Here is a 24,862-nt window from a genome sequence, read left to right as displayed (position 1 = left end):
CAAAGTACGTCTTTTGGTCTTTCTGTATTAAGTAATTTGAGGCTTAATTTAGAATGTGTTGGTCTCATGCATATCAGCATTTTTCCAACTAAACAAAGCTGCAAATTCTATTAAAAACAAACAAGAAAACCCCAAACTTCTATGCATTCCAAATACCTGCATCTCAAATATAAAGGTTTACCTGTTTCCTTTATTTTCAAAATACTGTATTGGCAAAGAAAACACCCCAAACCTTTCAAACAGATTTTTCTTAGCAACCCACAATGGAAATTAATGTTGTTCACTGATATATATCTTAATGGGGTAGTAATACCATACAGAATGTTAGTATTATATTAACCTGAAGAACCGAGAGGCTGTTTTGAACTCCAGCAACAAGCTGTTATGCTGCACCTAAAGATCACATTTAATACTCTCACCTATGGGTGGTCCAGGAATTTACACTAAATCTAAGTCAGAAAAAGAAAAGGTTGAAATGTGAAGAAGCTATTTTTTTTTCCTTCAATAAGCACTTCCTAAAGTAGCCTGGCCAAGTCCAACAGACAAGAGCTATTCTCTGCTATCCTCCACAAGAGCAGACAACTGAGGATTCCAGAAATTTTAAACAGATTCACATACACTCCCCTCCCCACGCCTCCCAAAGGAACTCACAAGGTGCTAAAGGTAAAAATGTGCTAGGCTATTTACTTTTGGTATCTTCTTGGCAACACACTGTAATTTTTACCCTTCCATAAAAGAAAAATTTTCCAAAGTGCTGAAAAACTTGGCACAATGAACATGAAACTTTAACTTTACACAAAACATCAGCTATGCAGACATCTTTTTGTATTCACTGCCCCTTATTAACATAAAAGATACTGAGAAGTAGAATAAAATAGTAATATTTTTGTCAATCTCAGGTACAAAATTATACATCTGAGATTAAACAATTATAATAGGCACAGCTGGTTGGGGTTTTTTTTATTCTTTTCAACTAAAAGTCAAGGATTGGAAAAGGTTGTCATGGGAAGTTTTCAAGACCTGCCTGGATAAGTCCCCAGCAACCTTATCTGACCTCATAGCTGACACTGCTTTGAACAGGAGGTTGGACTAGAGATGTTCTGAGGTTTCCTCCAACCTGAATCATTCTATGATCCTATGAAAAAATGCACATGCATACTCAAAATTCAGCACAAATCCTTCTCACGCACTAACTATACCTGTAAGGAATATAAAGGTCCAAAGTTAGTAAGATAGCTACAGTGATCTCAGCCTCTGTAAGCATGAGTATCAGATCATCATCCATCCCTATCTTGGTAATTTATGAAGAAACAATCAAGGATGATTGTCTAACCATGCTGCAGTAAACAAGTCTAAATTCTGAGTTTGGGATGACTTTCATCCCTCCATGTAAACATAAATGATACCTTTTGCATCAAGTTTCTCATTATAACCTTTTTAATTAGATATTAGCTATGTACCAGATTTCCCTAAAGCTAGTCTCTATGTATACTAGAAACTATGTTTAAACAAAACTGTAATGGAAAAATATTTGTCTTGGGGATTTGTATGCTTGAATTTAGACCTATATAAGTAAAGACAGTGCTAAGCAGTATTGGAGTCCTACTATATAAACACACTCATGGAATCTTACATGCTTTAATCTGTTTTTTACATAAACCGAAAATAGTCACAGCCATTGCAAAATCAGTGTAACACCACGCAAGTTTATAAGGTGTTATGTCAACATCCTTTTCCTTGGAAGTAGTCTCTCTTCCATTACTTTAATGCCTTAATTTCTGTAACAGCACTATTTCCAAAAATAATGTTGACTCATCTAATGAAACACTACCAGGATGAGCTAGCAGGAAACAATAGCACCAAGGGCAAAGAAAAAGCAGTAGCCTCCAGGATGAGAACAACACTTTACAGAATGAAGTCTTTGATTCCACAAAAAGATAGACTGCTTCCTCCAACCTACCTAATTCCACCGGCTTCACAGGAACTGAATTTAACACAATTAAAAGAGAAAAGGTCTCTTTAATTCAAAGTGAAATAAAGCAATTTATAAGTCTCCACAATAACTATGTGTAATGACCCTATTTTGAAGATCCAAATGCTGCTTAGGCTGGACATTGTTCTCTTTACAGTAATGCTTTTTCAGGTTTTAATAGCTAGTTCTTAAAATAAACTATGTTAATAAAATACCACCATAATTTCCATCTTTATCCTACCCCAATGTACTTCACACCAAAACAATTCAACTAGCAAATAAATGTTTCTAGACATCAAATCACTTGCAAGTCAAAACCTGTAACATTTACACATCCAGAATATATGACAAATTACCATCCACTACTCTTAGTTATGAAAAAAATACATATGAGATAACTTTAGAAGAGGGATGTCCAAATGCTTCACCTTCAACAGAATTAAGGAGTTTATTGCTGAGGGCTCTTCACAATACTGTTTAAAAACCCTGTTTATTGCTAAATTAGACCAAGCCTTGAGCCACATCACCATTTGCTGAGCTTCTATCCAAAATGCTTTAGTAACTGGCAATGTATTTAATCCTCCTCTGGACAAAAATTCATCTATGAGTCTGGCAAGAAAAGAGGTATTTCAGAATGAATGCCAAAAGGTAGTTTATAGAACATCCAATTCTCAGACACTAAAGAAAAGTTGTGTTATACTGCCTCCCAGTGCACAGCATCTGCCTGAAGCCCAAATGAAAAAGGCTGAAGGATCCATTTTCAACATGGAACTACTAATTCCGACTAACAAGATTACAACTAACTTAGAGCCTGTTCCCAAAAGCACTGAAGTTCTTTTGAAAAATTCTGGACAGAAAATAATATTGGGATTTCATTTTAATTTAAATAAGGAACGAAACTGCAAAAGTAAAAACAAAAACCAGGCAAATTCATACGGTGAACTGCTTTTTCATTGAGTACATGTACAACATCTCATGTAAGAGAATCTTGGGACAAATCAGGATTTCTAAATAATGGATAAAAAAAAATTGACAAAACACAAGAATTTTACAGCAGATAAAATTCCTCTAGGAAAAGGAAGCATCATTTTTAGATTTTTATATGTAAGGTGACCTAAGCAAAAGCATTTCAAAGTCAAAAATAAACACAGATATCTGTTCATGTCTGTGGGCCTCATATCATGTTCTGAAACACTAGTACTTAGAGAATTCAGTCTTCCAATACTGACCTTTCAAAACCCTAGTTAAAGTAATTTCATAACTGTGTAAGTCAACATCCTGAAATGTTCCTACCTATCACACTATTTTTTTAATCAATAACAAATACATTAACACTGATGTTCAGAAGAATGAATAATAGTCTAATACAGATATTTAGTAATGAGGCTTAAATTCAATGTAATCACCATTTTCAATTCTTTTCACAGATCATGAACACACAGAACTGCAGATTATTTTTTTTTTTTAATAAGTCATTTAACAAAACCTACAGCTGAATTTTACTGGGAGAAAGAAGGCAGGTGTACTTTCTAACATTTTTAAGATTAACATTATTCTTGCTAGCTCCTAAAAAAGTAGTAGGGTCGCTGAGTACAGTTTAGTGAAGTCTAACTGGGGCAGTTCACTCATGAGAAACGTCAGACCCATGAAATGAAAGTCAAGTTCATCAGTCAAAAAATAAATGAAGCAAATGAACTTGATTTGCTCACTTGGACAGTATTGGAGAATCCTGAAAACGCACAACTTATGATCTAACCCTCAAAATATGCTGTTTACAAAAACACTGTCACAAGCCAAGATTCTAAGACTCTTTAGTAGAATGATTGTAACTTAGCTTTAGACATGCAGGTAACTGATCCCTTTTGCTTAGAGGAACTAATCAAATAAAAAAAAAATCAGCTTTATAAATGAAATGGAAGAAGGGGAAAATCTTACAGCAGTTGGATCCTTCAAATGGAGCTGAGTTGCTGTCACTTGTTTGAAACCACCAGGATAGCTAGAAAAACAGAACAAACATACAAGCTTAAGGCTATATGCACAAGCACGATGTTAACGCAAATATCAGTGTTTTGAACAACGGTGTAATGGTATTATAAGCCTTCAAAAAAGTTGTTCTCACGAGGCCAACAACTATTTTATTAGAAAGATTCTATGTTGTCAAGTACCTCAGTTTAACACCATTTGTACTTTCTTATTTATTCACCTAAGTTCGCGTTTCACAAGTAGATGGCTATGTTTTTAAAACTGCTTATTAAATACACCATTGCAGCTATAGAATACAATGGGAGTAAGATATAAACTTGGAAATCTTTCAATATGACCAAGACTCATAACCAGTCTGTGGCTAACATGCAAAGCAACCATTTTGAAAAGTATTTTGTATTTTCTTACCATTTTAAGTAAATCTTAGCATGATTTTGCATATCTACTGTTACTGAAATACATCTGTCTTTTTAAAGTTCATGTGATACGGTGAAGTTCCACTAATTCACACTCATGCATATACTTTAAATGAATCATACAGGAAGAAATTACATGGATGTCAGGTAAAGCTGAATTTAATTCTGATTTAATCACTTTATTAGGTATCAACCTAAGTGAAAAGAAAATAAACTCAACATCATTAAAACTTACGGAGCAGCACAGTAAGTGCAGTGTTTGTTTTAATTGTATAATTTCTTTCACTTACTCAAAAACAACTTAGGTACTTACAGAAGTGCTTTAGCTTACCCATAAGTTTTTAGTGAAAATTTTTAAGAAGTCATAGGCGTGGTGGAGAAAAAAAGCACGCATTAATTTCCATCAACTCTGAACAAGAACTTTCAGGACTGAAATACTAGCAAAATTAGCTTTCTATGTATGATTTATTCATCTCCTGACTGGATACATTTTGAAACTTAGAGATTACTATCTGTTGTTATGGTATAAAATGAGAGCAACTGTTCTTATTTGACTGAGTTGATCATTGCCATACCATCTGTAATTGATTATTGCAGTTCCATCTGTAAACAAGTTATGTCTGCCAGAATAATATACTGTACACTATGGTATACATCAGTACATCTTGAGAGCATTTAATTTCTTACTAGTTTTTCCAATTTCTTTTTTTTTAATTCATCTTCTGATGCAGTAATACATCAATCTTGATATTTACTGTTAGGTAAATGTACTGGTAGGATAAAATAATTGAAGTTGGCAACTGTGTATATCTTAAATGTGCAGTGCCAAAAGAAATGTCTTCTACTGCTTAGTAAATAGAATAATCCTGATCCTTGGGTTCATGGGTTCACACAAAACAACGTGGCTCACCAAAACTGTTAACTTACACAAATGCTCTGACTATTTTTGAGTTAGATTATTTCTCAAGCAACATACACCAAGGGAAAAAAGAAAAAAAAAAAAAGGTTTGCATCATTTTAAACACATATGAAGACAAAACACGTAAGCAGGAATTCCCTTTTGAAACAATATGCTAAAAAAGACTTTAACTATTAAGAAAGTGACATGAAATTTACCACTAGCTCATTTGAATACTTATTATAAAGCTTACCCAGTATGTGATGAATATACTTTCTGTTCCCATTTGTTTCCAGAGAAGGCAATATGTCTTGTATTTATTATGACAACATGATCTCCACAGTCACCTACAAGGTAGAAATTAGTGGAAAGTATTAAGAGAACCATAGGAGTAATCAACCAAAATACCAACTACAAAGTGTGTGATACATAGTAGCACATAAGTACACATTTGATAAAGCTCAAATTTACAGACCTGAGCTTTTTGAGCCACACCATCCAAATCTGCACTTAAACACCAACATTAATTACTATTTTTGTTAACAGTCAGGTTAGAATGCAGGTGAGCAGGTAAAATACCATCAGACTAGACAATTAAACCATGACAAATACCCAGCTGAAATCTGGTTTACAGGGAAGTATATTATTTTATTCAACACATTGTGCTGCATATGCACCTATATTTCAAAAAACTCAGAATAAAAAAAGGCTAGTTCTAAACAGTGATCTTAAATATTTGTTTTACTTTTCTCATAAAACAGTACCAGTGTTTACTGGAGGACTGAATATTTTGGATAAGTAATTCTATTAAATGATTACAATCTAGAGCTAAATATATAAAAGAAACAAAAAGACTGGGGGTGGAGTGGGGGGAGGAAAGCCCCACAAAAAACCTGAAACAGCTCTGTTGGGAAAAAACCCCCACATTTTCATCTATCAAGCAGAAGTGAATGCTACAGCACACATAGATATGTTTATGTTTCATGCTATATCAGCAACTTTCACATCAAAATGCAAAGTCTACAATCTATCACCAATAGCTTGCCAGAAACAGTTACTTTAATAGATCTTCTTTACTAAGTCTAATAAAATCCATACTATCTAAAAAAAATGATGAAAATATGTAGTTTTTAATTTCAGAAATAATCATCCTGATCAGCTTTATAAGCTATAACCACCCATTCAATTGGAAAATTATTTGTCCAAAATTCACTCTCATATGCATTACCATATTAGGACAACATAAGTATCTGAAGAGGCTCATCTGATTACAACATTTTGGAGTACGTAACAAATCATAGAATCACAGAATGGTTTGGGTTGGAGGGGACCTTAATGATCATCTAGTTCCAACCCTCCTGCATGGGCAGGGACACCTTCCACTAAGGAGTCCCTCCCCATCTTCCCTGTAGCCCCCCTGAAGTACTGGAAGGCTGCTGTAAGGTCTCCCTGGAGCCTTCTCTTCTCCAGGCTGAACACCCCTAACTCTCTCAGCTTGTCCTTGTAAGGGAGGTGCTTCAGCCCCCTGATCATCTCTGTGGCCTCCTCTGGACCCACACGAGCAGGTCCATGTCCTTCTTATACTGGGGGGCCCCAGAGCTGGACACAGCATGGGAGGTGGGGTCTCACAAGAGCAGTACTCTGCTCTACTGAGGGGCAGAATCCCCTCCCTCAACCTGCTGGTCAAACTTCTTTCAATGCAGCCCAGGACACAATAGAGTTTCTGTGGCTGTGAGTGCACATTGCTGGCTCATAGTCAGTTTTACATCCACTACTACTCCCAAGTCCTTCTCCACAGGGCTGCTTTCAATCCACTCATTGCCCAGCCTTCATCTGTGCTTGGGACTTTCTCCATCCACGTGCAGATCCTTGTACTTGGCCTTGCTGAGGTTTGCACGGGCCCACCTCTCAAGCCTGTCAAGGTCCCTCTGAATGGCTCACCTACACCTGCTCACAATACAACATAAAGAACCAGATCTCCCAATTTTTTTAAAATCTGGCCCACTGGTTTTAGTTCTGTATCGTGAAGCCGCTTGCAAATATAAGATGCAAGAGGATAAGGGGTAGAGAAAAGGTGAGGTGCGGAATAAACCAAAAAATCCAGATTCAAACCTCTGAACAAGGTTATATCCCTTTATTTAGGGCATACGGTCTGACAGCATCTAAAAATACGTGACTCTGGAAAACAATGAAAGATTATCCTTAAAACTTAGAGTAATATGCATTAAAACAAATTTCTTCCCTTCCTTAACCACAGCTTAAATTCAGCTCCAGATACTCTTCAACACAATAAATAAATAATAATTTTATGGAGGGGTATCTGGATACCAAATTAAAAACAAAACAAAAATCCCCAGAATGTTTTTCTGTCTAAGGAACTGTTACCTTACAGACACTAAAGTATTTCTTGTTAGTTCAGAAAAAAAGAAAAATAGAAAAAAAAAAAGAAGTGTTAAGTACAGCAACCACAAATTCATGCATACTTTGCCCTCTTAGCGAGTATCAAATGTCTCAGTAGTAGTAACCTATCAATGTCAGTCTCAGGTGTAATGCATTTGGTACTGATTTATGGAATAGTTTAGAACAAATAAAGTTATCCTTGAAATGACTTTCCAAGATTTTATAACTTCATGGACATAAAGTATCAAACAGCTTTCCCACAGGACGACCAAAACCATTTCCTCTCAGTGTCTGCTTTATGTTCCAGACAGCCTTAGTCTCCAGTGACATCTTGTGGATAGGACATAATTTGCAACAGCAGAACTCCGTATTTAGAACATCTTTAGAACACCACAAATACTACCTTCGATTATGAAAAACAGATGGAGTATAATTTTAGTATGTACACTCTACATGTATGAGCAAAGTTTAACTCCTTTATTTTTCATAATGTCTCTTGAAAAGTTTGCACGAGTATTACAGAAAACACTGTATCATCATTATGAGGGACCACCTTTTTATTATCTATAAAATGCTTATCACCGCAACACAAGCACTACAGTATTACAAGTAAGAACAAGATCACAGACACATCTTTACTGCTGAATCTTCTAATTTGCAGCAAAGCAAAATTATTTTTTCATTTAAACAAGAAGGTATCTTTCAACAATGAGTACATCTCCCTCCCATTTAAGAACTGGACACGTTTCAGCCTCATCATCATAGAATGTCTGAGGTTGGAAGGGACCTCTGGGGGTCATGTTGTCCAACCCCCCCTGCACAAGCAGGACCAGTGTTTGAGTATCTCCAAGGATGTAGACTCCACAACCTCCTGGACAACCATTTCCAGTCACCCTCACAGTAAAACATATTTCCAGATGTTCAGAGGGAACCTCCTGTGTTTCAGTTTGTGCCCACTGCCTCATCAAGACAGGGCTTCTCTCTACCTTACTCAGAATGAAGAACCACTCCAAAGCTCCACAGTGTTGTGCAGCTACTGAAAGGTAGCATTCAGAAAACCTAATCAAGCAGCACATCAGTGTTCCGTTATGTGCACTGTGATTTAAATCTTTGCACCTAAAAATCAATACATCAAAACACATGTCAAGGTTTTAAAAAAATAAAACCACAATATACTGCAATTTAGCTACTTAAAATAAATTATGAATTCATAATGACCTTCATATGGACTGGTAAAGACAATGACATAAGGTTGTAGAGGAGTATGAAGGAATAAGATGAGAAGGAAAATGAAAATATTCATAATTTACAAACAACTGAAAAATGTAACATGTATCAGGCTTGATTTTAAAACTTAAATCAGAAGAAAAACGCTAGTGAGGCTTGATTTTAAAACTTAAATCAGAAGAAAAATGCTATTGAAGGAAAGCAAATTTGCTTTTATCTATTGCAATACTCACTTAGTGCATGATAAATAGGTTTATGCCTGCCTTCAAGTCTGATTACAGTCGCAGCTGCTATCTTCCCTGGTGGCTGCATCTTCGCATCGAGAAGGTACCAGGCTCTGGCAAAAGTTGCCCATTGCTAAAGAGAAAGAGAGGCAGTACTTAACATAGTAAAAAACCACACTACTATACATAAATCTAACTTCTCTAATGAGATCGATGCTTTTTTGACACTCCAAAATGCTAGATGAAATATTAAGAACGCCTCCTCCAAATAACCTTTAAATGGATGGAGAACGCTGCGATACAGCCAGTGCCGTATGTGCTTCCAACGTCTGTGGCTGCAACAACACTGAAAAGTTTAACAGCTCTGAGGGTTTTCTTTCAGAAGTGAAGATCTCTTGATGCAAGCTTCCATTACTGCCAACTTCCATTACTGCCAACAGCAAGCTTCCATTACTGCCCTGTAAACTCACGGCAGGCTGTTTAACACCCAGCATCTCTTTCCCTCTCAGTGAAGGGAAAACTCCCCCAAACGCACTTTTATGAACACGAACGGCCTGAGCCGCCCTCAGCGGGTAGCCCTGTCCCTCACAGGCACTCCCGCACCCTCCGACGGCTGCCGGTTCCCGCCAGCGGGCCCCTCAGGGCGCAGAGCGGCGCGCAGGCCGCCCCGCCGCCAGGGCAGGCCGCCCGCCGCCCCGGGCCTCCCCTGGGGGCCGACTGCCCCTTCGCCCCGGCGCCCGCCCGCTCCCTCACGGCCGCTCTCTGCGCCGGGGCGGCCGCCGGGGCGACGCCGCCGCAAGCCCTCGGAGGCAGCGGCCGCCCCGGCACAGCCCGGCCCGAGGGGCAGCGGGCCGCGCTCACCTGGGCCGCTTTGGTGTAACTGGCCATGGCCGCTCTCCCGCCGCGGCTGAGGGGAAGGGGAAGGGGAAGGGACGCGGAGCCTCCCGGCCGCCGCACCGGCGGGAAGCGGAAGCGCTGCCCTGCGAGGGGCGGTGCCAGGGCGGCAGCGCGGGCCGTTCGGAGCGGCGGCGGCCGCGGCTCCAGCTCGGTCCCCGCCCGGCCATGGACCGCTACGTCCTGTTCCTGAGCTGGGGGGAGCGCAGGGGCGAGGGTGCTGCGGCGGGCGGCCCCGGGAGCGGAGCAGGTACCGCCGCGGCCGGAGGCGCCCGGGGGGGCTGGAGGCCGCGCGGAGCCGCCTGCCGCCGGGCCCGCCCGACCTGCCCTCATGAGGGCTCTTATGGCCGCGGGTCTGGGGTCTGCGCTCGTCCGGGCTTTTCTAGATCCCTACCTCGTTAAATCCCTCGGGTTTTTTTTCAGGCTAAGAGTCTTTAATGACTTAAATCTTCAGAAACTTACAGGCTTTTCTGTTTTATCGCGACACTGCTATGTAACTCGGTAAAGCGTCCCTGAGATGTGCACTACTTCAATGAGAATTTACAAGATTTGTCCTTTTAAACTCCTGTAAATCTAAAGTTCACAGGTTGATTTTTTTTTTTTTTAAGTCTAAACACCTAATATTAAACTGAACTTTATGCTGTATTTGCAAGAAAGCAAGACTTCTGTAATTCAGTAGTTTTTAAGAAAAACTTTTTTCTTTTTTTTTTCCCCAGCTGGAACTGCTTCAGCTGTTTATCAGTACCTTAAAGAAAGCTGTAACTCATCCATAAATGCAGATGTGAACACGTTTCCAGGTAAATACAGTAATGTACGTACAGTAAGGTAAATTTTATCAAGGAATTGGCCTAGGTACATTTTATGATCTAGGTGAAACAAGTCAGAAACTTAAGGAAAGACAGTTTTGGTGGTGTGCATAAATCTGCAGATGTAACTATTGCTGCTACTGTTTCTGCGGAGAATTGATGTAATTTGAGCAGCTGAGATATTAGGAGATGATTAAATAGATTGGACACAAGAAATGGAAGTGATAAAAATGGTGTTAAAAGATTGACAAATTTCAATCCAGCGTAGCAAGGATGAGTAGGAAGGGGCTTGTTTCCCATGTCAGTGGGCAGTTTGATATTTTTATTATTCCTGTGTATCTTCTGATTTTTTCAATAGCAGCAATATTTGTCTTTCGGGTGTCAATTCAGAACCCTAACCATTAATATTTATATAACTTCATCATTTTAAAATGGGTTTCTGAATATCTGCTTTAGTTCTTTTAGGGTTGGGTGTTGAGGGGTTTTTTCTTAAAAAAATGCTTTCTTAGCCCTTTAATTGGTTTGGATATCTGGTGTTGAGCTATGCAGGCTTATCTTGTCACAGCTGTTGAAACGGCTATGAGCTGTTAAAATTCATGAAGATGGGAATGTTAAGCTGTTTTTGACACCTGTGCTTTTTATTGCATAGAAATGTTGAGAGAGCATCTCATTTTGTGAACTGCGTAAACCATATTTATGAAAGTTGTGATTTAGTCCAGGTATGATACAACTTCTGCAAATGGAGAGCAATATTGCCCAGAATGGAGAAGAGATCAAAGATTTTCTTAATAATTAAGTCAGAGGATCAGTAACAGATCCTTGCTAGACACTTACCTACACCTTAATACATTTAGAACTTAATTATGATGTCAAAGGAAAACAGAACTCAAGTCTTGTGGCACGTTAAATGACTCATGTAGAGTTTTTTTAACAGAGATGTTCATTATAATAGGAAGAATAGATTGTAGTGGATTATTTTAAATAATTGGTTTATCTCTTTGCAGCATGTTCAGTGGCTGGTATTACAGGTGTAAAGAAATGGTATTTTGCGAGTCATGTTATATGTGGTTATTATCAGGTAAGACTTTTTTTTCCGAATATAAATTCCTGTCTGTCTGTCTCTATTGCAAGTTAAAACTCTGATATTCAAAATTATTTTTGCTTAATTAATTCTTTTTGTTTGATTAGTTCTGCAGTTCTGACTGGGAGGAAATAAATTTTGACACACAGAAAAATGAAGACTCTCTCCAAACAAGTACTGACGAATGCCTGGGAGCCATACTAAATTTTGAGGAAGATGACAATAACAGCAGAGACTCACTGTCTATGACTGAGTATACATATTACTATTTTTATTGAAAGTACAGTGATCTGGCATTTTACAATAATAATCCAAGGGAATCAAGGAATTTTAACAAGTTATTACCAAAGCAACAGTTAACTATGAACAATCGCCTGCTACTACTACTAAAAATAATTCTGTTTAATTCAATAGTGCTTTCATTCTTTTAGCTACAGATGTTTTTTACAGAATAACTGAACAGTTTCCTAATAGCTGATAGTTATATACATATAAAAAGAAGTTTCTTGCTAATCCGTCTCGAATCCTAGTTACAGTTTTACTGCAGATTGTTTTGAAGTTGTTTAGCCTACTTCTGCCTCAGTAAAAGGGGAGATAAATATATCTCATTGCCTAGGTATGTTTGTACAGAATTTTAAAGATGTAAGATACTTACATGAGGCAGTATTTGTCAATTGTAACTTTTTGTTTCTAAATTACTTTGTTTATAATTTGTTTCCAACCATGTTGCTCTTCATTTTCAGTATCTTTGATGAAGCTGCAGAAAGTCTGCATCAGTTAGCTGATAAACTGCCTGCCCCAGGTAATCTCTCTTAAAAAAGCAATCTCATTTGAGTTTATATTGTTAGTTATTGCTCTAAAAAGTCAGCTGGTAAAATCATAGTCAAATGGAAAAATACAGAGGATGTGACTTTGTTAGTTGAAATAACTTGTATGCAGCCCTTGCAAGTAGTTTAAGGATCTTGAGCATGAATAGCATTGCAAATCAGCTTATAGAGTAGTTCACTGCTTGTTTGTTTGGAAGGCTGTATTTCAGTAGAGTTTAAGGTAGCTATATAATTAATTTTTCCATCTGAAATGGCACCAAAGTAGTAATAGACAGTAAGCAATATGAAACTCAACATGCAACCACAGGAAGTTTATGAAAGAATGGAAGGTGTTGACATGGGGTTTACATCTGATTTGCCAGCTGTTTGCTGGTGGATGGGAGCCAAGAAACTGTGAAGGAACATAGATCAAAATTATTGGATTAATATTTTGTGAACTGGAAACTCGTATCACCTTGCATGTTAGGGTTACATAATGTTGCAGTTACATAATGTTGATTTGGGATAGCAGAGGAACTGAATGCAGAAAGAATGAGAACTAGCGTGTTAAAAGGAGGAAAATGGCATAGCATAGTTGTGCTGGAGACAACTCTATCTGTCAGATACAGTGCTGAGTGAGAGAGGAGAAAAGTATAGGACAGCTATAACTGAACAGCAAGACACTTCGTGTTGATCTTAAGAGGAGCAGCGAGAGATGAGCTAAAGTGCATGAAAAGTGGTTTAAATCTTCCTGAAGTTACTTGAAGTTGATCTTTAAGTAAGCCCATTTTAGTGCAGTCAGTGATAATCAGTACTTTTCTATCTCTAAATGATGTAATCATTTACTGAATAATTGTACTTTGAGTCATATATTAACTATTTTTATAGGCAGAGCAATTGTTGATGTAATACTGCAGGCTGTTGAACAAGATGGACCTAAGTTAAAAGACTGCTTACCTGCTATCGGTGCCCTGAAGCACCTGAGAGAATGGCACTCTGCACAAATCACTATTGCAGCAAATGACTCTAAAGGGTATGCCGTTTATTTTAGGTCTATAAAGAAGGTTGCTCTTGTTTTGTGTTTGTCTGTCAGTGGTTTAAAATAAAAAGTGTCCTGAGTACTTTACATATATACTTTGAAAATACATGGATTTGTCTTCTATTATTGTTTGAGGGGAGGAATTATTCATGCTAATTTGTTGTAAATACATGCCCTAACCAGACAGACAGGCAAAAATCCAAGTTCCTGTTTCTGTGAGAGCAGAAGTTAAAATATTTTCTCATTCCATCACTAGTGGCTTCAGTGTGCATACAATGTTTTGAAGTTTTACTATGCTACATAATAACTTGTATTGATTGTAGTTTTCCCCTTTTTGTATGATGAATGCGTAACTCTGCTGCTTTTACTTTAAATTTTATATTATGTCTGGTATTACATTTCAGGGAGAAAAAAAAGAGTGTCTGATTTATCCCTTTTGAAAATGGAGTATAAATACTCTATTACTTTCTGTATGCTGCTGAGGAGTCTTAACACTGAAACTATAAATTAATTTTGAAATTAAGTCCAGTAATTTCCTTACCATCCTCCTATAATTGACATGAGTAGTCCATGATATGTCTCTATAAACCACACTAGTTTGTTGGTGTTTTTTTTCCCATGCTGTAAATTATTATGTGGATATTGAATATACTTGGCAAGGTCTCCTCCACTTCCCCTCCCCTCCACACCCAAAAGATTCAAGTTTGCTTCATAGAACATGTGGTTAAGCTTAACCCTAAGTTAATAAAACTGTTTAAAGTTAAAAATTTGAACGCGCAGTCCTTGGATAGAATAAGAAGTATACCTACAATATAGTACTTCCGAAGGTATATGGAGCAAGATAAACTTATTGCAGTGGCTTCCATGATCTCAGTGCTCACTGATATCTTCCTGTGCACCCAGTTTTTGACTGAATAAATCTTTTGGTGTCTTTTATGTAAAATGAGGCCATTTGGTCACACAGGTCCTCTGATGGAAGTTCTATCACTCTTCCTGTTCCGTTGATGGTGCTGATTTCTCTTAGAAGAGAAACTGCAAGTAGGACCCACAGATGCTGGCTGTTCTTTCTCTCTGTTGTTGTTGAATTTGGGTAATAGTTGTGCTGCAGGCATAACTTTACTTACAAGGCTAACTACAAACCATCTAGATGGTCCATTCATAGCCCCAGTGATGGCTACCTGATTTTGCTTCAGCTTCTAGCACCTAACCTTACTATGGTATGCCTGCAGCTTGCTGTTGCCAGTCTTATTTGAAGTCTGACAAAGTTCTTTGCTCTCACATTCATGGAGCATATGAACAGCTTCTTTTATAGAATGAACAATTCTTTCCTTTGTGGAATATAAAGCTATATATGCCTGTCTTAACATACACCAGACTATTCAGTGCTAAGAGATAATAGGTAAATTCAGTCAAATTGCACTGCATGTTAATTTGTAATCCTAAATTCAGTAAGACTAATTCTTCCTTATTTTTACTGTAGCTGGCAAAAGATTGCAGACTATCTATCAGCAGACTTTGTATCTTCAGATAATGTAATGAATATTATTGATATAAAAGAACTCTGGAGAGGAAAGATTCAGATATGGGAAAGAAAGGTAAAATAACTTCAGCTATGCTTATTTTTTAAAAGCATCTGTGAACATCATTTAAAGCATTCAATGTACAGTACATTTTATGCTTTAAGCCAGATTTAGTTTTGACAATGTAATTCAAAGAGATAATGTGCAGTGTATCTGGGTGGGTGGGGGAACAACTTGTTTTTCAGCATGATGAAAGGATAAATGAGATCAAGGCATTGAGATTTGAATTTCAGAAATCCAGATGCTCTCCTCTGAAATATTAGCATTAGAACTGCTTGTTCAAAATTAGATTGTTCTGTATCTATCACAAATCATTATCAGGTAACTCTTAAATCACTGTTGCAGACATCTCTAATGTTTCTGCAAAGACTGATAGCTTTGTGATTGTGGAATACATTGTTTACATTTTCAGTATTAAGGTTTTGCATACAGTAGATGGTTATCTAAGTCTAATGTTTTTACCTAATTTCACAGATCTGCTGCAAACAAATATAATCCTAATTGTTTAAAATAGTGATACGTGTAACTGGCTGAAGAGAAATAATTCTCTCTTTTGACACATTTATTATTTGGGGTTTTTTTCCAGTTTGGATCAGAAGTTAGGTTTCCAGAATTTTGTATGAAGAGCACTTCAGCAAAGACATTCAGCACTTCACCTTTAAGTTCTTCCTTCACTGTTAAAAAAGAACAACAACTGAAGAATACCGATGCTTTGCCAGAGGCAGGTATTATTCTTGATCTTTCTTTGAGCCACCAGAATTCATCTCTTCTACTTCGCTGAGAAAATTAGTAATTGGGGAAACCTTGGTCAGAATTGAAAATTAAACATAAAAGTAATGATTACATAAGATTGAGGAATACTTCTTTTGTTCACATGTGTTCTCAAAACAGGTCTTTAAAATTTCATCCATTTGTTCTTTGCAATGCAATACCAAAATTTTTTTTGAAGTAGAAATTCAGACTTCGTTCAAAATAATATTCAAAATATGTAATTTATTAATGATATCTGTGATTATCTAATCTTGTCTACTTCATTTTAGAAGTTTGTTGTTTGTTTGGTGTTTTTTCTTAATTGCTGTTGCTTTTTCATATTTTGCACTGAAGTAGATAAACAGAATCATATTTATTGGTGAAAACAAAAATGAGTGTTTATGAAAACTGCTATCAGTTAAGAGATTATTATTCTCTTTGTTAAAATATGTACATTTTGGATTGAATTTGTCTGTTCCTTGAATTTAGATAAGAGTTAAAACTCATTTGATGCACATGGTGGACATTCTAGAAATTAAGTTTTATTAAACACAATCTAATATCTTCCTGGTTTTTTATATAATTATGTTTAATATGGTATTGTGAAATGTTTTTCTCTTTGTATTCCTCTATACCTCTTTTTCTTGCACTTGTAAGACAAATGACTCTAGCAAAACATTTGAGGAAGTTCTACTGAGATAACATATATATATATAGTGTTACAGATTTTTTGATTTGATCTCTTTTCAGGTTTTTCATTACTATGGTCCTGCGCTAGAATTTTTACAGATGGTGGTGCTCTCTGATCTACCTTCCTTTTTTGTATCGGATCTGGAATTTGAGCTGTATCCTTTTTAAGGATCTGATAATGGGAAATCTGATATCTACTACTGATAATGGTCTACAGCATAAAGAAAACAATCGTGATCTACCCATGCAAGCAACCCATGAGAGTTCACAAGGGTTCATTCCATTCTAGCCTGCCATAGTAATTCTTCATATCTGGATTTTTTAATGTTGAAAATTAAATTACACTAACAATAACCAGTTGTTTTTTATATTATTGCACATATACTTTGTCTGTTGGTGCGTATGCTATTTGTGAGGAAAAAAGAGAGAAATATTTACTGCTGTGTAAGCTTAAAAAAAGCCAAGACTTACTCATTAATGTATATAGCGTGCTTCATGATATAGAAACATTTTTCCACAAATCATGTTTTTATTGTGTAGGTGTAAAATCTGCAGTAAGGTACAGCAGAGGAGTTTTCTCGAGTTGTGTATGCTGCAGAGATCTCAAGGTGTATTCCTCTTTGTTTTAAATTTATGTACTTTTGGTACTAGTCTTGGTGTAACAGTAGTAGCTTAGGCTGTATAAGGCTGTCAGGATTTTGAATATAAAAGTATCTATTTATGCCTACCTATATTAAAGATGTCAGTGGTGTAGTTTGCCATATAACATTTCGAAGCGTACCACTTTGCCTGGAAAGGTGAGTTTCGTATATTTTGTGGTAGTGGATTATCAAATATTAGACACTTGAAGTCCATATTTGAAATATGTTAGTAACGTGATTTGTAAGTTAGAGATGTGTATAGTGCTTTGTGAAGATGAGGTTCCTTAAACTGTTCTGTTCAGGAGCCTGGCAAGAAAGAGTGTCAAGGAGGCATCTACACTGCTTTTGGACCAAATTTCTTCTCTCCCTGGGAAGGTAAAAACTTTTTATTTCGGTATAGCAGAAGAATGAAGAAATGTATATTGCTCATAAAAGATAGAATAGTATTTTTAATCCTAGTCTCTGTGGAAGCTCTTTCAATATTTAGTTCTAAAGCAAATTTGTCTTTTAAAGGTGTGTGCTATACAGGTCCTGACAATCTGTAAGCCTGCTGAATGTTTTTCTCTCTACCTTAGCTAAGTTTCGATCTCCTAAAACATTTTGTAACTTGTAATCCTATCCTGACAGAAAATTTCTGTGCTAACATAATGCAACCATTTTTTTAGCACAAGGCAGATGCATAGATGCATGCAGCTAGTCTGAAGTAATAAGCTTTTTTATTTTGCATGTGCACATTCTGCTTTTCCATTCTGATTTTGGATAAAAAGAGTTCTTGAAACATTTATGAGCTTTTCTTTTTTTTTTTTTTTTTTTCCCCCTTGGAATGATAGTATGAGCATTCATACCCACAGTATTAGTTTGAAGATGTTTTTCCTGAATGTTTAAGGTGATGTATGCTTGTTTAGGAAAGTTGGTTTTGGCATAGATTTATTTTATATACACTAATCAAAACAGAGCTTGCAGAAAGTACTGATACAGTTCTAATGAATAACTTATATTCTTTATTTCTTTATTCTTTATTTACTGTGGAGGTGGTATTCCATCAGCTGTTTTATCTTCAGCTTGTTATTTAGGTTTTTTAGTAACATTTTTCCTGCCCTGCCATTCCGTTCTCCATTATGCTCAGCCAGAAAAGAAAGAAGTCCTTTTTCTAATACTGTACGAAAAATATCTTTTGGAATAGTTTTTATATTGGTAAATATCCCAGGTAATTTTCATTTTACATGAGGATACTGGACATTTGGTCAAAAATCTTTTGCAATCTAATAGCTTGCATTTTTACTAGTTCTTTTTAAAAAAAGCCAAAACAGTTAAAACATATTTTCAGGCTACTTTTTAGAGTCTGCACATGGTGAACTGAATATGTTTTCAAAGGTAACAATTTCTCATAGGGATTTTTTTTTCATTCTACTCCTGGAAATATTACACATTTGTAGGGTTTTCTAATAGCTCTAAAAGCATCATCTTATTGCTTGAGTGTTCAAATACTTATGCTTTTTTTTCTACTAGTGCTTATGGACCTGAAATTTATGTGCAGACATAAACATAGTCCAGTGTCTTATTAATTGAAAAGGATGATATTTAGGAAGAAAAAAAATTGCATGTTTTTCAAAGGAATGCAGAGTTGCTGATGCCAACTATATCTTTGAATTCTCTTTTCATTCTGGATACTGCTCTACAGAAGGGTTTTTAGCCAGATTATTGTAAGACTTGTAAGAGGTAACAAATACCCTTTTATGTATGAAATAGAAATTCAGCAGTTAATGATCTCTCAACTGGAGCAAAAAATAAATTTTTACAGTTCTGTGTCAAGTGCTGTTCCATCTCAATTGATGTGAATGAGAGAAGTGTTAAGTAAAGATGTTTTTCTTCAATTGAAGTACATTTGAAATAATGCCAAATCAGTAGCTCAAGAATGAAATGTAAAACAGGTTTCAGTAATATTGCATGTATTGTATTTGCTCTCATTATTTAGGTAGGAGCTTTATTTACATTGCCATGTAATATAAGCAGTGTAGTGATCCCATCCCCTGCCCAGCTGAGTACCAAGAAATGGAAAGAATATATGGCTAGGAAGCCCAAGGTCATTACTGGTAGGTAAAAGGAAGATGATTACAGGTATATTTTGTTGTGGTTATGTGTGTGTGTATATATATGTATATGGTGGTTTTTTACTATATGTTTGGGATGCCCTTTTTTCCTCCAGTGAAATTAAGTCAGTGATTGTAATTTTCATTGACACAAAAGGTTTTGATGAATGTGAGTTCAGATACACAGAATCATTGTAGAGGAAAATTGGTAATAATATCATGACAAGCTTTATGGAAACAATGCATCTCCTTTAAAACAGTTCTGTGTCCTATCTGTCAGTTAAGATCCAGCTTCCACATACCTTTCTAAAGTGATTGTACAATCCATGGGCAAAGAGATTTGCTTCTGCAGATGGAAATCCAGCATGCTTCACTTAAGTGCTTCCCTTCTTACTTAAGAAGTTCCAGAGGTTCTTCCAGTGCTCTTGCATTCAATTTCAACCTCTTTCCAGGAAAATACAGACCATCAGGAAATGCTGGATGCCTCCATTCACCTGAGAGCCAACGTGCTTAACTCTAGTGATTGAGAATGTTCTCCTTCCTCTTTATGGGGCTATACTGATGGCAGCAGTGTACTAGTGCTTAGAAATTTGATTCAGAAAGTGAGAGAACAGAATCAGTGCAGATTGAGATTGGCTGGAGTTTCTCAGTCAGCCTGTATATATGCCCTGCAAGTGGAGGGACTGTAGTGACTGTGAGGTTGGTAGGGACTGGAAAACACCAGGCTAGAAGGAGCTGGGTGTGCTTAAAGTACTTATCTAGGACAGGATAAGATGTAGGATTCTGCCTTCTTATGTGATTTTGTTGTTTATACAGTGGTCTAATATATAATTCATGCAGATTGAAAGGAACAGTGACTTCTTCTGTTACCAACTAAAGATAGCATCTGTAAACAAGTATGCAGCTGAGGATGGCTGACAGACTGATATTCTTGGGTTTGGATAGGCAAAAAACTCAGAGTTTTATTAGGAATTTAGAACTCAGAGGAATTAGGAAGAGCTGTATAATAGGGCAAGAAGCTTGATTCTGTGGAGTGGGTGCTTGTAGTATATAGATTTAAAATGATCTCCGCATGTTTGGAGGTGGTAAAGCAGAGGGTATGATTATAGAGCTGATCACAGCAGCAGTATTTATACTGTACTGGAGAGGTAGTACTGATGGAGTCAAATGGGTGCAAGATTCTTGTCCTGTGCTGCAAGATTCAGTGTCTTTTGTAGAAGTATTAACTGTAGTGTGATCAGTATACACTGTTCTTATTAGGCCTCAAGCAAAATTTAGGAGAAGAAATATGGCTATTTAAACGTATTTGCTCCTTTAGTTGAAAACTTTATATTTTAGTGGCTACCACTAATCTGACTATATTAAGGATTTGCAAATCCTTAATCTCTTTGATCTGTGGGAAGGTGTAATTCTTTGAATTGGTAGTTCTCAAATACTAATTAAGATTAAAATGAGAAATAAAAGCTTTCCCATGAGGGTTTGAGATGCTAAGATAAACTGAAAAAGGAAACCATTTCAAATGACTAGGGGAATGGGGAACAGGACAAGAATGAAAATGTGTCTGGAATCTTTTTTACTTTCTTCTTTATCTGGATTTATATATTGAGGTAGTGGGATTTCCCCTCTCTTCCCTTCCCCCTCCAACATAAACTTTTCAAGAAACATTGGAATACTTTATATTTGTTACTAACAAGAACTTATAATACTAAAACCCATCAAGCTCTTCTTGAGTTATTTCTTGAGCCGGTACTGCAAATATCCTATGAAATTAAGTGATTTGACCTTTAAAACTTAGTACATCAAGAAGTATTCATCTCTTAATTTCTGCATCTACCAAGGTGCTATAAAATCTTTTTTGTGTGAAACACTAGCAAACCCATCCTTTCAATGTTATTATCAAGTCCTACATTAGTTTATTTTCCAGACTGCATACTATATGCCTATAATTAAAAATAGAATGTGTTTATCTCTCGCTGAGGCTATGCACAAGTGTAAAGCAGTGAGCAAAACTTATTAATGAATAATGCAGCTTTTCTGGGAGAGCATGTACAGTATTTCCTCGTTTTTCTACAGATACATGTTCTTCCAGTGAACACTTTTACCCTTATTTGAATCCACGTGTGCAAAAGAGCCTGGTTTTACCTAGCAGAACAGACCCTTCTCTTATCGTTACATATGTAGCACACTGTTTGCTTAGCTATGGTTTCATGGTAGAAATGTAACTTTGCCAGTTAAAGGCTTGCCTTTTACTAAGACCGATTAAAGAATTTCTCTTGGTTAATGGTTAGAATTGCAAGATGTACTTTGTAGTCTGCATTAGAAAGCTGGCCCTTGCTACAGTCACAGGAGTTTGGTGCTGGTAACATGCTAGCTTAAAGCTAGCAGCATGGTCCAACTCAGCTGCTGTAGATCATTTATTTTGCATGCTCTTCAGTTTGTAGCTTTTTAAGGGATAAATATCAGATGTAGTTAGTGTGCCTCCTAAGAAAGGTGTTCGTAAGATTTCTCACAGAAGAGAGCAAGTGAAAGAATTATGATGGTGGATTACAGCTTGTTTTAAAGCTGTTTTCCTGAGGATGTTTCACAGTCATGTCCTGATGTTTTTTAAGTTCCAGAAATTGAACTAAAAGGAGAATCTTGCCGATATTATTTCTTGCTACAAGGCAATGGCTCTGGAGGATGTAAAGCAACCTTAATTCATTCAGCTAGCCAGATCAATGGTACGGCCACTTTTGCTGCAGTAAATGGAAAGCTAAAGACAAAAGCAGAAGAAACAGAGTCATGTAAGAGTTGTTACTTATTTTTTTAAGAGTATCTGAATGCAGGCAAATGCTACTAACATTTCTATGTTTCTTTTATTCATTCCAGTTAAAAGGAAGAAAACAGGAGGAATATTACATTTTGATGAATATTTCTATTCTTTCAGCAATATATTTTCAAACTGATAAAAAATATAATAGCTTATTTATTCACACGGTTTGCTACTACTGTATTTTTTAAATCAACTATGTAAATTTATAGTCAGTCATTCCTCATAACTCTGATCAGTTGTAAACATTTTAATGTAGAGGGACATCCAGGTAATATTAATGCAAATCAAATTAGCAAAAACTTGAAGTTTAAAAAGTATATATTGTTGGTGTAAATCCAGCCTATGCCTAAAATCTAGGCAACTACCGGCTGACAAGCCTGTTTCACTGATGATTTAAAATAAAAACTACAAGACTGGCAGGCAAGTTTTATTTCATGATCATGTCTTCAGTTACTCTGCAGATATCCATATTACTGCAGAGCGGTTAAGATATGAGCTAGCACTCATATCATAGCAGCTCCACTAGGTAAGAGCATGTAGACAGTTGTCTTAGAGTAGTTGTCCTGTTACAATTACACGTACTAGATAACTGCTAATTAGTGTATCTGCTCTCAGTAACAAGAAAAAGAGCAGAGTGATCTGCATCTTATCTGCTTATTATCAAAATAAATCTGTATGTGATATGACTGACTGCTTACCATTTGTCCTAATTAAAATCCCATTAGTATGGTGTCAGAAGACTGAAAGTCCTTGACCATATGTTGGGAGAAAACTTTTCTTTCCTGGTATCAAACTTGGGATCTTTTTACCTTCTTTAATTGTCAGTCATGTTAATTGTGTTGTCATTATATTTGTTTTGTACAGAAATTAAAAAATACTTGTCAGGCATCTATTCCAAGTTATCCCCCTGCTGTTCAATTGTAATTAATTTCCTTTCCTTTTTTTTTTTTTTTTAAATGATTATCCATATTTGAAAGTCTGGTTGTTTCATTTGAATATGAAATTTGTATGTCTGCTGTGTTTATGTCTTCTTTCAAGATGTAATGAATTGTTGTCTCCAAAGTCCTTTTTTATTATTAGAGAATCTTGATAATGAATTTCTTCTAGTCTGTACAGGCTTTTGTACTGCTGACTTTCTCAAGTCTCTGCCACGTTTTTGTGGAGAGGAGATTGTACAGAGAGAAAAGAAACTGTGTCGTCTCCAAGTATTTGCCTTGAAGGAATATCTCAGTAAGTAATGGGGAGAGCACCGGTAGTTCTCAAACTAGTATTTAAAAGGTCTTTATTTTAAACTGCATGTGAGTGCTCACCTTACAAAACTGAGGTGAACTGATCACTTTGTGAAGAAAAAAGTGGAGCTTTAAAAAAACCCTTTTTGTAGTATATCCATGATTGTACATCAGATACTTTAAATACTGAGGAAAAGAGAACACTGAAGTTAAAATAAAGTTGGTAGGTGCTTGTTACACTAATACTGTGAATGTTTGAGCATAATTTTGGAATAATTCTGTGGTATTTTTTCTCTGCTTTGTTTTTCTTTAATTTTTCTTTCCCCAAAACCCTTACTGCTGGATCTACCTTCTACAAATAAAAGAATTCTGTTTTGGGGTTTTCAGGGATTTTTTATTTTATTCTTTTTTAGAAAAGTCTTAAACAGCAGAGGAGAAGTATGCATTTGGAGATTGGTTATACCATGATACATCATTCATAATAATAACTAAAATGTCATCCTCTGTAGATTTTCATGATTTTGCAGAGAAGTACATTTGACTGTCCTGATTTTTTTTTTTTGTCTTAAATCCATTGCTCAGAGACTCAATTAAAACAAAAAGTGCTTCTGAGAGATTGCTTAGATTATTGAAAATGGCATACTGTGAAGATAATTTCAGTGTATTATAATTAACAGAACACCAGATTAAGGAAAATAAGGTTTCTGCTAATAGTCTTGTCTTCCTCCCTCGCCAACTTGTGGTCATTCTCAGATTCCTGTCTACCTTAGCCTTGAGCTTGGGGCTGGTTTAGAGCTTGTGTTTTAGTTTGAGTGGGTCAGCCATTAGGATGAAGACTTAATAGCAGTTGGGATTTGCTGGTCATCCTAAATCATATCAGAATTACCTGATCCTTGATATTCTGACCAGAGAGACTGGAACAGACTATCACTTATATTGGAGCCACACTCATGAAAAAGCAGTAAAAATTGGTGGGTGGGAGACTCTGCACACTGAAGCTTTTCATGTTTAGGTTCAGCAAGTCCAGATGTTTGTCTCTGGGGGATTCAAACCTGGATATACACAGAAACACACATATACAGAAATTAAAGGACTGTAAAAAGGTGATTCACGTGTGATTTCAGCTATTCTCACTGCTAAATTTTTTCACTCGCCTATAGAATAAAACACCCATGCCTTGCTTAAGGGTACAACAGTAAGTGTCAAGTTAACTTACTTGTATTATTGTTTTGGGGTGGGGATTTTCTTGTTTGGTTGTTTTTTTATGAGGCTCCAGTTATTCTTTGTTCCTTAGCAAGTACAGTAGTTTTTGTTTCTCTCTCCT

The 24,862-nt window shown here is 36.5% G+C and overlaps 2 protein-coding genes across 2 annotated transcripts in view; one reads left to right on the top strand and one right to left on the bottom strand.

Annotated features, from left to right (window-relative positions):
* The window catches only part of MRPL13 (mitochondrial ribosomal protein L13), a 36,533-nt gene extending 26,444 nt beyond the window's left edge, over nucleotides 1–10,089 (bottom strand). Inside the window, exons 1-4 of the mRNA XM_074898500.1 lie at nucleotides 9,982–10,089; nucleotides 9,130–9,253; nucleotides 5,523–5,616; nucleotides 3,908–3,968 (exon numbers count right to left, since the gene is read on the bottom strand). Coding sequence (XP_074754601.1) covers nucleotides 3,908–3,968; nucleotides 5,523–5,616; nucleotides 9,130–9,253; nucleotides 9,982–10,008 — 306 coding nt within the window. The 5' untranslated portion in view covers nucleotides 10,009–10,089. The remainder of the gene's footprint in view (nucleotides 1–3,907; nucleotides 3,969–5,522; nucleotides 5,617–9,129; nucleotides 9,254–9,981) is intronic.
* Nucleotides 10,090–10,127: 38 nt separating this feature from the next.
* Nucleotides 10,128–24,862, top strand: part of MTBP (MDM2 binding protein) — a 30,219-nt gene continuing 15,484 nt past the window's right edge. Inside the window, exons 1-13 of the mRNA XM_074897585.1 lie at nucleotides 10,128–10,264; nucleotides 10,731–10,811; nucleotides 11,825–11,898; nucleotides 12,009–12,154; nucleotides 12,645–12,703; nucleotides 13,596–13,740; nucleotides 15,227–15,341; nucleotides 15,913–16,047; nucleotides 16,827–16,921; nucleotides 17,713–17,782; nucleotides 19,383–19,500; nucleotides 22,107–22,280; nucleotides 23,426–23,539. Coding sequence (XP_074753686.1) covers nucleotides 10,183–10,264; nucleotides 10,731–10,811; nucleotides 11,825–11,898; nucleotides 12,009–12,154; nucleotides 12,645–12,703; nucleotides 13,596–13,740; nucleotides 15,227–15,341; nucleotides 15,913–16,047; nucleotides 16,827–16,921; nucleotides 17,713–17,782; nucleotides 19,383–19,500; nucleotides 22,107–22,280; nucleotides 23,426–23,539 — 1,408 coding nt within the window. The 5' untranslated portion in view covers nucleotides 10,128–10,182. The remainder of the gene's footprint in view (nucleotides 10,265–10,730; nucleotides 10,812–11,824; nucleotides 11,899–12,008; nucleotides 12,155–12,644; nucleotides 12,704–13,595; nucleotides 13,741–15,226; nucleotides 15,342–15,912; nucleotides 16,048–16,826; nucleotides 16,922–17,712; nucleotides 17,783–19,382; nucleotides 19,501–22,106; nucleotides 22,281–23,425; nucleotides 23,540–24,862) is intronic.

This window comes from Athene noctua, chromosome 2, assembly GCF_965140245.1.
Source record: "Athene noctua chromosome 2, bAthNoc1.hap1.1, whole genome shotgun sequence".
Lineage (NCBI taxonomy): Eukaryota > Metazoa > Chordata > Aves > Strigiformes > Strigidae > Athene > Athene noctua.
Note: the sequence above shows the minus strand (reverse complement) of the source record. Positions and strands in the feature narration are given on the sequence as shown.